The sequence below is a fragment of the Corvus kubaryi genome, unplaced genomic scaffold (genome assembly GCF_017639235.1).
Source record: "Corvus kubaryi isolate FWS band 111438036 unplaced genomic scaffold, C.kubaryi_AGA036_p1.0 37387, whole genome shotgun sequence".
Taxonomy (NCBI): Eukaryota; Metazoa; Chordata; class Aves; order Passeriformes; family Corvidae; genus Corvus; species Corvus kubaryi.
Window position 1 is genome coordinate 10,809,406 of NW_024581129.1, and position 15,127 is coordinate 10,824,532.

At 42.6% G+C, this 15,127-nt stretch overlaps 1 protein-coding gene across 2 annotated transcripts; it reads left to right on the forward strand.

Annotated features, from left to right (window-relative positions):
• The first annotated feature begins 71 nt into the window (after nucleotides 1-71).
• On the forward strand, nucleotides 72-12,593 carry TMEM114 (transmembrane protein 114). 2 transcript variants are annotated; one of them, XM_042037299.1, is made up of 4 exons: nucleotides 75-300; nucleotides 1,493-1,573; nucleotides 10,218-10,355; nucleotides 11,912-12,593. In XM_042037299.1, exons 1-4 carry the CDS (start codon nucleotides 117-119, stop codon nucleotides 12,142-12,144), a joined length of 636 nt encoding a protein of 211 aa, XP_041893233.1. In that variant the 5' UTR covers nucleotides 75-116; the 3' UTR covers nucleotides 12,145-12,593. The 2 variants fall into 2 exon arrangements, with proteins under 2 accessions (XP_041893234.1, XP_041893233.1); XM_042037300.1 differs by lacking the exons at nucleotides 10,218-10,355; nucleotides 11,912-12,593 and adding an exon at nucleotides 6,611-10,211 and having other exon boundaries at nucleotides 72-300.
• Nucleotides 12,594-15,127: the final 2,534 nt, after the last annotated feature.

Consider the following 15,127-nt stretch of genomic DNA (forward strand, 5'->3'; position numbering starts at 1 on the left):
CACGGCCGCGGGGTCCCCGCTCCGCCCGCGGGGCGCGGAGCAGCCGGGGCGGGGCTCGGGGCGCGCTACCTGCGCGGCCGCGGGGCCGGGCGAGGCGCGGCAGCGGCGGCGGCACCATGAGGGTTAACTTGGGCGCGCTCTCCCTCTTCGTGGCCCTGGTGGGACTTTCGAGCTTCATCTTCCTCGTGGTGGCCATCGCGACCGACTTCTGGTACATCATCGATGCCTCCAAGCTGGAGGCGTCCCGGAACGGCACGGACGCTCTCAGCTCGCACTCGGGGCTCTGGCGGACCTGCCGCGGTGAGCGGGGCGGGCGGCGGGCCCGGGCAGCGGAGCGCTCCGGCTGCGGGGTCCGGCTGCGGGGATGCGGGGTCAGGCTGCGGGGATGCGGCTGCAGAGGTCTGGGTGCGGGGTCCGGCTGCAGGGGTCTGAGTGCGGGGATGCGGGGTCTGGGTGCGGGGTCCGGCTGCAGGGGTCTGAGTGCGGGGATGCGGGGTCTGGGTGCGGGGATGCGGGGTCTGGATGCGGGGTCCGGCTGCAGGGGTTTGGGTGCGGGGTCCGGCTGCAGGGATGCGGCTGCGGGGGTCTGGATGCGAGGTCCGGCTGCGGGGTCCGGCTGCAGGGGTCTGGGTGCGGGGTCCGGCAGGGTCCGGCTCGGGGGCAGCGCCGGCGGGCAGTGCCCGCTGTCCTCGCAGCTCCGGCTCTACGTGGTTCAAGGCAGGAGTGCTCCCCGGCCGTGCCCGGGACCCGTGGGTAGTGCCTTGTCAATACCTCCCGTGTCACTTGCCGGGGGAGACATAGGGAGAGCGAATTTTCTGCTCCTGTAACCTAATGTTACATTAACTTTTAATTCAAGCTAATCTAATAAACCTTAACCATTTAGAAGGAAGGAGATGTCTTTTCATTTGGCTCAGGGAATTAAGGGGCGAAAGTTCTGGGTTAAAGCCATTAAAATGATAAATAATAATATAAAGAATAGAAAGAGAAACACCATATAGTTTATTTACATAAACAATACCATTAATTTAAATATAAGTATTATTATATATAATAATATTGGATTATTATAGTCCTATATATTAATACTTAGGGTTTTCCCCATGTGGTTAATTTATATGCTAGGCACATAAGTTTAGGTTTTGATTTCACCATTAAAAGCCAGGAGTAAGTAATGTTTGCCATAGGCAAGAAAGGATGTTGCTTCCAGAGGAGCAAGGAGAGGGAGCAGGTTACAGGGATTCTCCCTTTGCTGTACTCTGATCCCCACTGCAAGGAGCAGATGTTTCCCTGTTGACTCCAGCAGTCAGGCCCCATGGGAGCAGCTGATGCTGTGTACTGAAAATCCTCTCCTTTTCTTCTCTACCTAGGAATGGCTGTTCTAAAAGCTGCTAATATTAAATGAATTATATGTAAAAGATAACTATATATATATATATCAAAAAGATATTATAGTGTAATTTTTTCCTCATTGTTTTTCCCCTTTTTCTAATAGTGAGGAGTGAATGTTACCCTTTGATAAACCCCTTCTGGCATGAGAATGCGAACATCACTGATTCACACAGACAGCTTTTGTGTGAGTAGAGTTTATATTATTTTATATTTCCATCTACCCTTCCCTCCCTCCTTGGCCACTTACAAGGACTCATTTCTGATTCAGAGGGGGAACTCACTGAGACAGTGTTTTGACTCTGCTTCTGTACAATATCTGTCACTGCCTGTGGTCTTTAAGTGTGTTCACTGTTGAAATAACCATCTATTTGATGACAAGTTCAGCTAATTTCTTCCACAGGAGCAAGACCTTTCTGACGGCAATGGCACAGGAAGGTGTACAATTGTTAAAAATAAAAGGCAAAAGTGTTCTAAATCATCTCAAAGGAGTCTGATCACTGAAAATGTTTAAGAACACATTTAAACTAACCTTTAAGACAGCTACTTTCCTAGCCTTTCAGGATTCCTGGCACTGATAAAAGGCTTAAGTATGTGACAATTTAAGAAAATAAATCAGTGACTAAAAGCAGTGTGCAAAGTCTCTGAAGAACATCATGTTCAAAAACATTAAGCTTCTAATGTATTTACTTCTTTTTCTTTAGATTCATTTATCAATGCCAGAATGTTTTCAAAAAGTCCAAACTGAACATTTTCAAATACTTACAGGCATCTTCTAGAAGTTGATTTACCATCTTTACATCTTATATTCAGCACAGTCCTTTCCTCATACACCCTTGTGTATGGGCTTGCTTTTTAAAATTTTTTTGTTTACTCACCTCTTTTCCCTGGCTCTGTCTCCTCCTTGCACATGGAATATGTGCATCTGTGCTGTTTTTTAGCATGGAACTCTTTCCCTCAAAACCAGCCATTCCCTGGGCTCCAGAGAGGCTTAAAGTGGCTTCAGGTTCTTGGAGCAGCATCTCGTGATCCAGCTCCAGGTGCAGTGCCCGTGGCAAAGGAAGCCTGGGGGGTGCTGGTGCTGCTGGGACTGTGTCACAGCTGTACTGGGAAGGTAAAGTAGAAGTAAGATCCCAGAGGGCTACTGAAGCAGCCATTTAAACACATCAACAGGTTCAGGACTCACAGCCCAGGACGTCTCTCTGTGCTTTCAAATAGGAAGTGCCATTTCTTTAATCTTCCTTGCTCAAAACAGAGGGCTGTAGCTGCTTGATGATGCTGAAATCAGTGGAAGTGATTGCTGGATCACTTGAGCCTTTGAGGGGTCAGCATTAACTGAACCTGCCTGATCATGTTTTAGGTATCAGCACCTCCACTGTTATGTTGGTGATAGTCCAGCATTTCAGGATAAAATCATTGGCTTTTCAAAAGTTGTGTGCATATTTGCAGAAGGTACATCTGTTTTCTCGGGTGAGAGATTGCAGCTCTTCAGTGAAATAACAAAACAAAAACAAAAGCTCTTTTGGTTATAAAAATGATGTTGGCTTGGAAACAAAGGACGGCTCTTTGTGAGTCATGAAGTGTAAGAAAATGGTGGATATGAATAAAAATTGGATTAATAATTATGTTTACAGACTCTTCAGGGCCTTGGAGAATTTTTTTTTCTCTCCCTTTCACATCAAGTGCTATTTTTATGTTCCTGGAAAAAGACTTCTGGTCTGCAAAGACACTTGCGTATTTTATTATAAACAGGCATAGTCTGCCTAAAAATGATGAGAGAAGAAATCAAAGACACTTCAATTGAAAGAGCCTGCTAGGTTTGTTTGGAATGCCCTACAAAGTTAGCTTTTTGATTTTTTTGCTCAGCTTCAATGCAGTTTCAGTGGGGTGAGGCTACAGATCCTCAGCAGTAGCAGCTGAACATAGAAACTATCATGTCAGTACTTCTTCCTTCTAGGAAATACAGATATTTCTAAGTGACATCTAGGTTCATCAGGTCCTGAGATATTACCTTCTACATCAGTCTTACTCTTATCTCTTAAATGTTTCTGACTGTGGCCACTGAATCATATTTAGGCAGATCATGGCAAACCATCTTCATCTACAACACATTTTAACAAGAATTTTAGAGGACAGTTCTGTGATCATGGATTGAAGTGTAGTTACAGCAGTTTCTTCATCTGCTGCTCTATGTGGCAAACAGCTAATTGCACAGCTTTAATTGGTTACTTCAAAAAAATTACATTTTTTATCTGTGTGTGCCTGTGAAGGTGTCTGTGAGCTACATTCTCGTGGGATTAATCTCTTTCCATCTAGCTGTACACACATATTTCTCACTGTTTGATTGGCATTGAATTTCATGAGCTCTGGCAAAGTCAAACACGTTTCTTTCTGATTATTCCTAAAAAGACCTTAAAGGACTGTCTACTAAAGTAGGCACTTAGGTAACACATTGGTCACATCTCTCACTCTTCAGAGTTTGAATGCAGCTCCTGGCATGTCTTAACTGACACAACTGCCAAAGAGATGGGAGGAAATCTGTATGTGAGTGCAAAGAGCTGGGTCTAAGTGGAAACAAAAGTGCTGGCCACTGCCAGAAGACAAACTCATCACTAGAGAATGAAAAGCCTTCATGGTCCCTTCCTCCACATTTCCAATATCTCCCCTATTCATCCCAGCAGATTCCTTTTAGACTTACTGTATACTTCAAATTGAGCTTCAAATGAAAATAATTGGGTGCACAAGTTAAAATCCTGTGCTAGCAGCAATATTGCCCAGGCAATCAACCTAAGGCTTGATGTATTTTCACGTCACAGAAGTACTCTTGAGCTGCTCCTCTAATGGATTAGACACAAACTCTCCTCTACATTGGCCTTCCATTTCTTCTCTCACCACTCCCCCCAGCTGAACATGCAGTGTATACCCTCTCTGCCCCTCAAACCCACCATGGATCAAATATTTCCCTATTACAGATTACATTATGGCCTGGTTACTTATTTGTTTAAAACATCAGCCACATCTAAAGAAAAATATCTCTTGACTGCCTACCACTAGCTTTTCTGAAAGTTCTGCATTAGAATTCTTTTTCACTGGAGATGTATACTTTCCTCTGGCCCAAACAGGATTAAAATGAAAGTGTCACTTTTTGTAATTTAGACAGTAATTAGAGTCTCTTGGTGACTACTAGGTTTAAAGATAGCCCTCTGAAATTCCCCCTTAGAATTGAAATCTGCCAGCAAAGACGCCCCTGATATTTTGCCTTGCTGTGTGTTCTCCTGTGCCAGCTATGGGAGACAATCAGCAAGAGCAACATTTTTCATGGTGAACTGGATCCATCTCTCACTAAATGACAAAATAAGGATGCCACTGACTTCAAAGGAAGCTGCATCAGGGGTTCGGAGCAGCTTCGGAATTTTCCAGTAGCAGAAATGTAACATCCAAAATCAGATCTAGATGTTGAGGATCACACACAGAGAGAGGGCAGCTGGTGAGTAGAATGAATGGCAGTGCTTAGTCAGCTGAAACCTTTCCCCCAAGAGTTTCAGCTTTGTAAAAGAATTTCTTAAGAGAAAAAACAAATGAACAAACAAATAAAACCCAAACACCACTACCATCAACAACAACAACAAAACAACAAACAAGAAACCTTGACATGTTACACTGGGGAAAAATTGCTCTTAGATATTTTTGTCATATAAATATTTTCTATTTACCGAAGTCTATATTGTTAGTAATGAGTAAATACCAGAACAGATTTAGCTGAAGACAGCACCAGTGTAATCCTTGCATAATGAAAAATATTGTAAATACTTGGATCGCATCTTTGCACTTGAGCTGCTGCAGGGTCCCACCAGCACTGCAGAGCTGGGGCTGGAGTTATGAAAAATAATGTGAGAGGAACTGGAGGAACTGCTGTTCTTTCTTACTGTCTGTGTGACACACAAACCGTCTGCACAAGGTAAGATTAAGCCTTGGACAATCCTGATTTTTTGTCAGTGACTTGACCAGCATGGCGAGTGATTTATTTCCTTTTACAGGTCCATTTTTAGCGCTCTCCTCTATTCCTGAAATGAGTACTTAATGGATGTGGTTTGCACTCATTGTTTGTCCTGTTATAAAATCAAGACTGGAGTGTGCAGCTGTCCATGGACAACTGCTTAAAGTATTCTCCCCAGAGTATTTTATTTTTTTCTTATTTAGACACGAATGTAACCAGAACCATGAGGCTGCAGAAAAGTTTGTGCTTCCTGCAGGGAACAATCTTTGCAGCAGAGGCAGCTACTGATACCTCAGTTGTTCTAATGTAACAGCTGCCTTGGTTTCTTCCTTGACAAATCAGTTTAAAAGTACAGATAAACTTGTCTGGATTTCCTTACAGCATGTGGACCCTGTAACAGTCACTAACCAGCTGCTTTCACTTCACCCTGCTCTTCATGGTCCTGCTTCATTTTTATTGAGTTAGTTTAAAATGTTATAAAGAATGCCCTATTCTTTGGCCACCCCGACATTTTTTCTTGGGGGATTTACAGTTCTTTGCAAATTTTCTTTTGGTTTTAAGCTATCAGAAGGAAACAGCTGGCGCTAGAGCAAGGGCCATTTTAGAGGCCAAGTGTAACAAGACCCAAATGATGCACACAGAAGTTCTGGCTTAATTGATCTCGTAGGTGTGTTCCTGTTCCTTCAGAGAGGTGCCAGTGAACATCTGCTTCAGTACTTACAGTAGCTGTTACAGTAAATATATACAGAAATCTTAGATAACTTCAGCACCACTGCAGCTGAGGCCTAACAAGTGACAACTTCTGATGAATGTTCTCATTTTCAGATTCATTGGTACCACAGCAGCAGAATGTGAACCATGGTGCATTGCTCACATTCATCATTCTACCCATTCTTGCTACCGAGGTTTTTTGTCAGTGCCACCTGCTCCAAGTCTAGCATCATTTTATTTCTGCTATCTGCAATTGGTCTTCCCGTTTAGCTCAGAGATTTTTTGGGAAAAGCACCAAACCAAAACATGTAACACACAGACCAGAGCCTGGCTAATCATCCTGGAGAACCCTAACCCTCTGAGCAATCATCCTCCATCACCTTTTCTCTGTTGAACAGGACAAAATGCAGGCCTTCCTGTCCCTGGGGCCCAAGCCCAGAAGACTTACATTTAGCCACAGAGGAGTTCTTTCAGTCGTTCATGGTTTTTAAAGTTGTTTCCTTCCTTTCTTCCTAGCAAGCAGGTCAGAATTTCTCTGTGCACTGTTTCTTCCTGGCTTTGCCAAGTCCTTCTAGAAGAGCCCCATTGGTTTTATCAACTGCCAGGAGTCTGTTTCAGCTGGAGGCCTTTGTCCTTCTAACTGGCTATTTAGTTACTGCTGGGTAAGACAAACACGTCCTTAATTAAGCTCTTCTGCGCTGCTGCTATTTGGAGTATTTCTGATGAGGCAACTATTACAGATTTCTAGGCACTATTTGCTATTGTAAGCTGTGCAAACAAATCCAAAGTTAGTTTGAAGCAATTAAGCTCCAGGATGTTAACAGGAGATGATTAACGAAACTGCTGGGCTTGCACTTGGTTACTTCTGACACCGCTCAGTGTTTCTATTTCATTCTACAGATTTCTCTCACAAACAACTCATCAACAACTGTGTTGGGTGGTAATTTAGAAATGCCTGCCAAATTCTCAGATCTGGACACACACTGCAGATGTCATTGTTACAGATATTTGGCCAGACCTCTAGTAAAAGAGCTTTGGCTAGATAATGCAAACCCTCATTCACTCAGATTAAACTACTTCATTCTTTTTTGCTTCAGAAAAAAGGGAGTGTTTTTTGAAAATGTATGAGTTTTTTTCAGTGTTTCCAAGATTAAACCATTGGATCTTTCATGTTGGACTAACAGGGAACTCAGGTGTTGAGAAACTGATGTGGGAAACTGAATTCTGTTTTACAAGAAAGTACACATGCCTCTTCTTGTGCAAAATGCTTAGGGTTTTTTTTTCCAATACTAGATTAATTTCATCAATATGAAGACAGTTATATGTTTAATACATAATGCATAAATGTGTATTTCAACAGAAACTAAAAAACCACTAAAATGACTGCAAAATTAATGTTTTAACTTCTTTCACAGATGATTATTGAAGACAGAAACACAGTAAAGATATTTTAAGTCATGTTCTTCTATAAACTAATTATATTTCTCTAATCAAGGAATATAATGGCATAATATCATATGCCAGATGGCATGAATTCAGATTCCTGAGTGGTTTCCATGGCAGCATTTTAGAGTAAGTTTCCCAGGCAGTTGCAGATTTCATAGTGCAGATGAGTAGTAGGTATTGAACTAGAACACTGGACATTATAAAAGTGCTATTTAACCAAATATGATTCTCTAAATATTTGATTTTTAAAGAGCTGCAGGTGATTAATGAGGAGTGTGATCTCAGCTGTGTGTAGGAAAAGTAAGGCTCTGTCACAGTGGGGTTTGTGGGTTTCAGCTGAGCTATCCCTAAACCCTATATTTTCACTGAAAGGGCATAAAAATCAGAGTTATTCTGATATTGCAACTGTCACAGATCATTAATGTAATCTAGCACACTCCCAAGAATGCTCTGGTATGGTTTTCGTTTCCTTTTGCTCCACAAGGTTCCATTCAGAGCTGTGTTTTGCTCACCCACATGTGTCCTGGCTCAGGTTGCAGTCGCTGAAATTACACCATGACAAGAAGTCAAAGAAATGGCAAGTTAGTGTTGCTGAGGTGGAGTTTGTCAGCAGTAACTTGGGCTAGTGAGGGACACCTGGAAAATCACAAGGCAGAGAGCCAGCCATGAGCTTGTTTATATTTGTTCTCTCTCAGCAAGGCCAGGTCTGAGGACAAAGTTGCACCATTCTTACATTCATACTTTTAAAATGTTAATTGCATCCTCCCAAGATTTTATCCTCCCAAGGCTTGTTCACCTTTCACAGGCAAGACCAAATCTAAGAGGACACATGGGTGTCAGAATGGTGGGGAATAACCAAAACCAGACCAAATAACCCTCAGCAAGCTCAAATGTGGCTGAAGACCACATTCATGTTGCTGCTGCCTCTCTAGAATATGAGAACTGAATTGGGGGCCCAATCTCTATTCTGTCACATCGTGTTCCATCACACCCCCAACAACCACTTTTAATACATAAAACTTCTGAACTGGGTTCCATGGCTCGTTCTCATCTTGGAATCCGACTAAGATTTTCAGGCAGTTTTGACATACTGGTTCGTTCCCAGTAAGCTGAAGATTTTTCTGGCTTTAGCATTGAGAATTGCTTTAGGTCTGTGTTTCTTAGCCAGGAACAGCAGCTGTGGCCAGTCTTGCTGAAGGAAGGCCCAGGGAGTGTCCTCAGCTTTAGAATCAAAGAGGGAAAGTGCTCTCTTCAATGAAGAATGCTGAATTCATGGTTTCTGAGCATCAGCTGCTCCTGATGTGGGCATATGTAGGGTTGAATATGAAACTATAATACAGTGCAAATGAGCAGAAATAAAAGAACAGTAGGGTCGCCTCCCAAAACTTTGTCATTTGCTACTTTTTTTTTTTTTGTGAGCATGTTCTGTGCTACACAAACCAAATAATTATGTCTGGAAACCACGTTCTGCTCAAGTAGAGACATTAACAATGTCTCCCTTGATGCCATGCAGACCCTTCCTAACCTTCCAGGCTTCTGGAACTGAACAGAGATATGTACACAATTGTGTCTAGATCTTTGTAACTCTGCTGAAGAGGATAAGCTGGATCCTTAGCCAGTGGCAGGTGGAGTATCTCCAATTCAGTGGGCAGTTAGAGTGACTTGAAAACATTGATCACTTGATCACACATGAGCTGCGACCTCTTAAGTGACTCCTTTTCCCTGGGAACAGCTAATGGTGTATTGTGGTTCCTCTGTAAAATTAAATGAGACACTGAAGCCTAGACCTGTTCAGATTTTAGATTTTACATTTTGTTTTGTCACTTACTCTGCACTTTACTCTGGTATGAAGCAAATTGATACTGGAACTACTTTTTTTGGTTGTTATTCTAAAAAAAGGCTGGGTTGAATGTTGTGAACAGAGTGCATGAGAGGGAACAATGATACAATAATGGTTTATGATGGAAAAAACATTGTGATATGAAAAAATACCTAGCAACCCTCTGTTTACACAGCTATTAAAGTATTATAGACATCAAGAAAGACTAATGTAAAACATTTAGCATGGGAGGAAGCAGGCAGGATAGGTTAATGCACTTAGTGAAGCTGCTGTAGAAAACAATGACAGAATCAGAGCTGGATGGGAAAATTTCCCTCTAGTTGATGGTCAGCTGCAACAAAGGAAAAGGTCAACAATATGCTACATCAGTGCAGGAGAGGACATGTGACAGAAGAGAAGCCTTTAATCAAAGCATGGCTGGATCTCACCTCCCGAACAGAACAGTGTGGCTCAGATAACAGGGCTACTTTTTATTAAGGTTGCCAGTGCCTACCTGGTATTCAGTGCATCACCTGATATCCAGCTGGCTCAGTAGCTGAGAAGAGTTTAATTGCTCATATTTATCTGTGTAGACATATCCTTTATATCTGTGGTCTCTGTTTGAAACACAGGCTGTGACCCTGTGAGGGCTTGTTCTGTTTGTTACATTTTCCTCCATAGCATGTATTTGTCTTGCTGACTTACACTGAAAACCCAAGGGGTTCTCCAATTTCTTGTTTGTGCAGCACAAAATGAGGCTTTGATCCTGATCAGAGTCTCTGCACTTAATAATTATTAGTACATCCACTGACACCATAATAAAATATTACAATATTAACGTTCTTCATTTTTCTTCAGACATGCATGGAACATTTGTCATCCTGATGCCCCTCAGTCTGATCCTGATGATTTTTGGAGGAATGACTGGATTCATCAGTATTCTTGCCAGGGCCTACCTACTGCTCCTAATGACGGGACTGCTTTTCCTTTTTGGAGGTACTAAATCAAACTCCTGGCCTGTTTTAGATGACAAGAGATTATATCTGGGAAACATCACTTTGTTTCCCAGGGAATGAAAGCCAAGCAGGAATTTGCTTTCAGAATAATGCTGGTGCTCATTCACCTGGTGTCTGATCGGGTCCCAATTCTGGACTAGAGCTGCTCAGGAAAGGCAAATATCCCTCCTTGTGGAGCGAGGCACCCTTTGAACAATCTGTGTTTGCTCCGCCCATTAACACAAAAGATTTAATAACTTCTCAGCGTGGTGCACAAATTCTTTACAGACAAGGTAATGGAGTGATGGAAAAGTGACCTTGGAATTACTAAACCATAGGGTTGCACAGTTTTTGCAACTATTAAGCAAACTGATGTTTTTAAAAAGGCATTTGATTGAGTTCCTGAAAAGGGTCTTGTTAGGCATTCCTGGGGTAGCTTCACTGCTAGTTTAGATCTAGAGCAGTGTCCCCAAACTGTGGATCACAAAAGGAAACCCCAAAAAGTTATTTTAGTTGGAGTGTAAGATTTCAATTTGAAGCTAGTAAAATTCTTTACACTTCTTTTTATTTTTTCTTTTTTGCTGTATCCAAACCCACCATGTTTTAGAAAGTAATTTATGAATTCAAAAACCTGAAAACATTCTGTCAAAGTAGGAAAACTGTGTTTAAATCTGCATTTTCTATTCCAAACAGATTTTCAGTACTGTTTCACAATGTAACTTAAAGCAGAAATTTTTCCCAACAGAAAAAGGGATCCTCAGAATTGGCTCTCATCAACTGCTCATACAGCCCTATTTTTAAGAAGAAAATGCTGAGGGATTGCTGAAAGCGAATGCTGCTGTCTCAAAGCCTTGGCTGAGCTTTTTAGTCTGAAATGCTCTTACACAGACCAGCCATCCCCCATTCCGATTGTCTTCTAAAAAGAAGAGCAAGTTCTGATTCCTCAGAACAGCAGAAAGCTGTATTCACTGAAAAGGCTGGTGGAAAACTACTCCAAATAGTCAGTGAAAAATGAAAAGCTGTGAAGTGCCAAGCATGATTATCCCACTGAGGAGTGGAGCACTGGGCCTTTCTAAGCCATTTGGGGCTGCAAAGAGGGAAAGGAAACATGAAGACAGGGTTGGGAGAGGGGTGCTTGAGGATGTTCTGGGGATGCAGCTGGTGCAGTTTCCCAGGAGAACATGAACAGACTGCAGGGTGGCCTTTGCCTGAGACCAGCCCCCATCCTGAATCTCAGTACTGAAAACAGAGATGCACACACATTACATATCTGTAAAATATAGGACCCCATTTTTATTGTGGGAGGCTTGCTGTCAGACATTCAGTATTTAACAGTGGGAACATTGTCCTCAATGGACACAAATAACCCTGCCTTTACTTCCCTCTCACCCTTATTCCCCAAGAAACCAACCTCAGCTAGATTTCAAAGATGATAATCTGAGAATCTGGCCTGGCTAGAATAGGAAGGAGTGGCAAAGAGGCCCTAAGACATATCCAATTGATTGGTTTTAATTCCTTCAGTGGCTGCTAAGTAGCTGAACATGTTTCTCTTTTCAGCTCTCGTTACCCTTACAGGGATCAGTGTCTATATTGCATATTCAGCTGCTGCTTTCCAAGAAGCTGTTTGCCTCCTGAGGAGCAAGGATCTCCTGGTGGAAGTCGATATCAGGTTTGGCTGGTCCCTGGCACTGGTCTGGATCTCCTTTGTGGCTGAAGTACTCACTGGGGCCGTGTTCCTCCTGGCAGCAAGAGTCGTGGGTCTGAAACGGCAGCGTGAACAGGCTTTGTGAGCAACAGGTGCCTTTGCCCTGCAGAGCCTGATAATTCGGATTATTTGGTCCATCTGGTCACTAGGGGTCATAAGAGTGGCAAGGCTTGTCAGCTGTTGTAAGCCTTTTTCCTCACTGGTGGCTGTAAAACACAAAGATTCTGGTAAATCAGTTAAACATTCCAGGTGGTGTCAATTAGGAAGCCCTTGTGTCCTTAGAAGAAAGTGCATTGCAGTGTATTTCCAGAATCATTTCAGCTGGCAGCTCATCAGACATCTCCATTCATTGCTTAGAACAAGGCAGATTTCTTGCTTTCTTTTCTCTTCTCTGCTGTCTCAGCAAAGCGCCTCAGAGTATCTTGCAGGCCAGATTTTGGGTTCTCCTGAGAGTTCTGAGAAGGATGTGGACCTGCTGAAGGGAATCCAGAGGAGGCCATGAAGATTCTCAGAGGACTCAGCAGCTCTGCTCTGGAGATGGACTGAGAGAGCTGGGGCTGTTCAGCCTGGAGAAAAGAGGCTCTGGGGAGACCTTAAAGCTCCTCCCAACACCTAAAGGGGCTCCAGGAGAGCTGGAGAGGGTTGGACAGGGACCCAGTGGCTGGAACTGGATGATATTTCATATCCTTTCCAACCCAAACTGTTCCAGGGTCCTGCAACCCAGCAGAGGGCAGTGACTGTGATGCTGAAGCCCTCGAGTGCAGTGCAATGGTGAGTGCACTGCAGGAGAAAAGTACAGCTGTTTTCCAGATGTTTCAACTAACTGCTGGGGACAGCCCCAATCTCTCAGTGATCAGGCTACATACTTCTCTCTTCTTCTTCAATTCTGCAATGCAGAAGGTGTATCTGATGCACCTTCCAGTTTTTACTTTGCAGTTTTGATGATGCTTTTTTTCATGAGGTTTGTGCACAGGCTTTGTGCTAGAATATGTTTATCTTGAGCTGAAACTGCTGAGTGAACTGAACATGCAGTGCACGTAAATTTCATTTTGGGTGTCAAGCAATCTGGTTTTTCCTCTGGGTGTAGCATTTAAGAGAATATTTACTTCAGTGCCCACTGAAATGACTGAAGAAATTTTCCCCTGACTGCTGTGCTGAATAGATACTTGAATGTGTTAACAGCTGCACTCCATTTCTGTTAGATCATGTATTTCTGGAGGCCCTCAGCACACTGCAGTTCAGGACTGTGACTCAGGAGCTGTGTCAGGCACTCTCTGGCATTGGGCAAGTCCCTTGTATGTTCTCCAGCAGCACAAATGGCATCATTCACCTACCTCTGTTAAACACCAGAACAATTTTATCCGTGTGTCCTGTGTTAAAGATCGCACATTCACTCTTACCGAGCTCAGCTCTAATCTTAGTCCCAAAGTACCAATTCTTTTATGAAAAAATACTGGCAGGGAGCTTCTGAGAGCTGACAATCTTTGGAGATGGGGAGCATTTTAGTGCCATGCTGTGAATGGAGAACTGAGCCAGAAAACTTGTCCAAGGTCACATGAAACCAGAGTTTCTGAATCCTGGGCTAAGGCCTTACATGTGAAATCTTGCTCATTATCAGAATGAAATAAGGCTCAAAATCCTGAATGGACTGAGCAGTAGAAATTCTGTGACTAGCCAGTATAATTTTGTAATTCTTCGTTGTTCCCACATTGGTTTTCAGGTATTTTCCATGTTGCCTTATGTTGGGACCATGTAATTGAGTCATTTTACAAGTTAAAGCATACCAAATCAGCTCAATAAAAAGTGTAACAAAAAAATCCTTTGTAGTCAAAATTCCATGTGCTTAAGTGAATTATGTAAAATGTAATTCTCTGTTTTGGTGCTGGTGAAACTATTTATAATGCAATTTGTATGATGTTACTCAGACATTACTGTAAGCTGTAACAGTAAAATATCATCTGAGTTATTTTTTGAATCTTTATTACAGATGTTATTTTAAAGTGGTTTTGAATGTAGTAAAATTAAATAAAATGACTTCTCAGAGTGGTATTTACCAAGACATGAAAGGACTAAGATATTTATTTTTTATTTAACTTTTTCTGCACATTTATTCTACTGTTTTTATGATGCTTTTGAAGTGCCTGTGTCACATGTGGTAGGTATTTAAAAGATACTTACCCAGCTACAATATAAAATACTCAAGTGATCAAATCTAATTAGAAAGCCAATGAATCTATTATTGAATTAGAGCAATTCTCATTTCCATGGCTCTCCTAAATTTCTCATTCTGGCTTCCTGTAATATCTGGCACAATGGTAATAAAGATCATCTTCTGCTCCTGAACGTTTGCATAACCCCTGAATTTATCTGAAATTCCTTCTGAATACAAAGAACAAAAGATGGTTTGGAATAGTCAAGTTAGCATTGAACATTTTGAAACATTATACTAGGAAGAGAAAACATCCAAGAAAGGACTTTATGTAATTTGAGACAAATGACTGTATCAGCTTCTTCCTCTTACTGAAATTAATGTTTATTTAATACCATATTCTTTGCTGTGTTTTCCCCCAAATACTTTACTGAGATGAGGACACTGAGTGTTCCCATTACTTTCTGGTGAATTGTAAACTCATTGGTAATTGATCACATTGAAAGTGAAGAAAAACAGATGCACAGAGCAGAGCAGCACTGTCTGAAGGGCAGAGTGCACACAGCTCCTGCCCAGCACCAGGCACTTCGTTAAGGGCTTGCTTGAGGGGTGGCACAGAAGGAGAGGGGAGCTCAAAAGAATCCTTGAGCGTGAAAAACGTGCAGATGTCCAAGACATTTAGAGGCCATGCTGGTGGATGCCATGTAGACAGCAAACCACGAGGATTCTGTGCTGTCCCTGAGCTGGCTCCTGCAGAGCAGTCTGTGTGTCCCCACCTCTGATGGCCAGGATGGCATCACTGGTTTGGACACAGCTTCAGTTAAAGGAGCCCCCTGCATCTGTTATCACTGATCCACAGCCAGTAGGCCTGTGTGGGTGCCAGGTGCCCGTCAAGGTTGCTCTATCACACCCTCCTCAA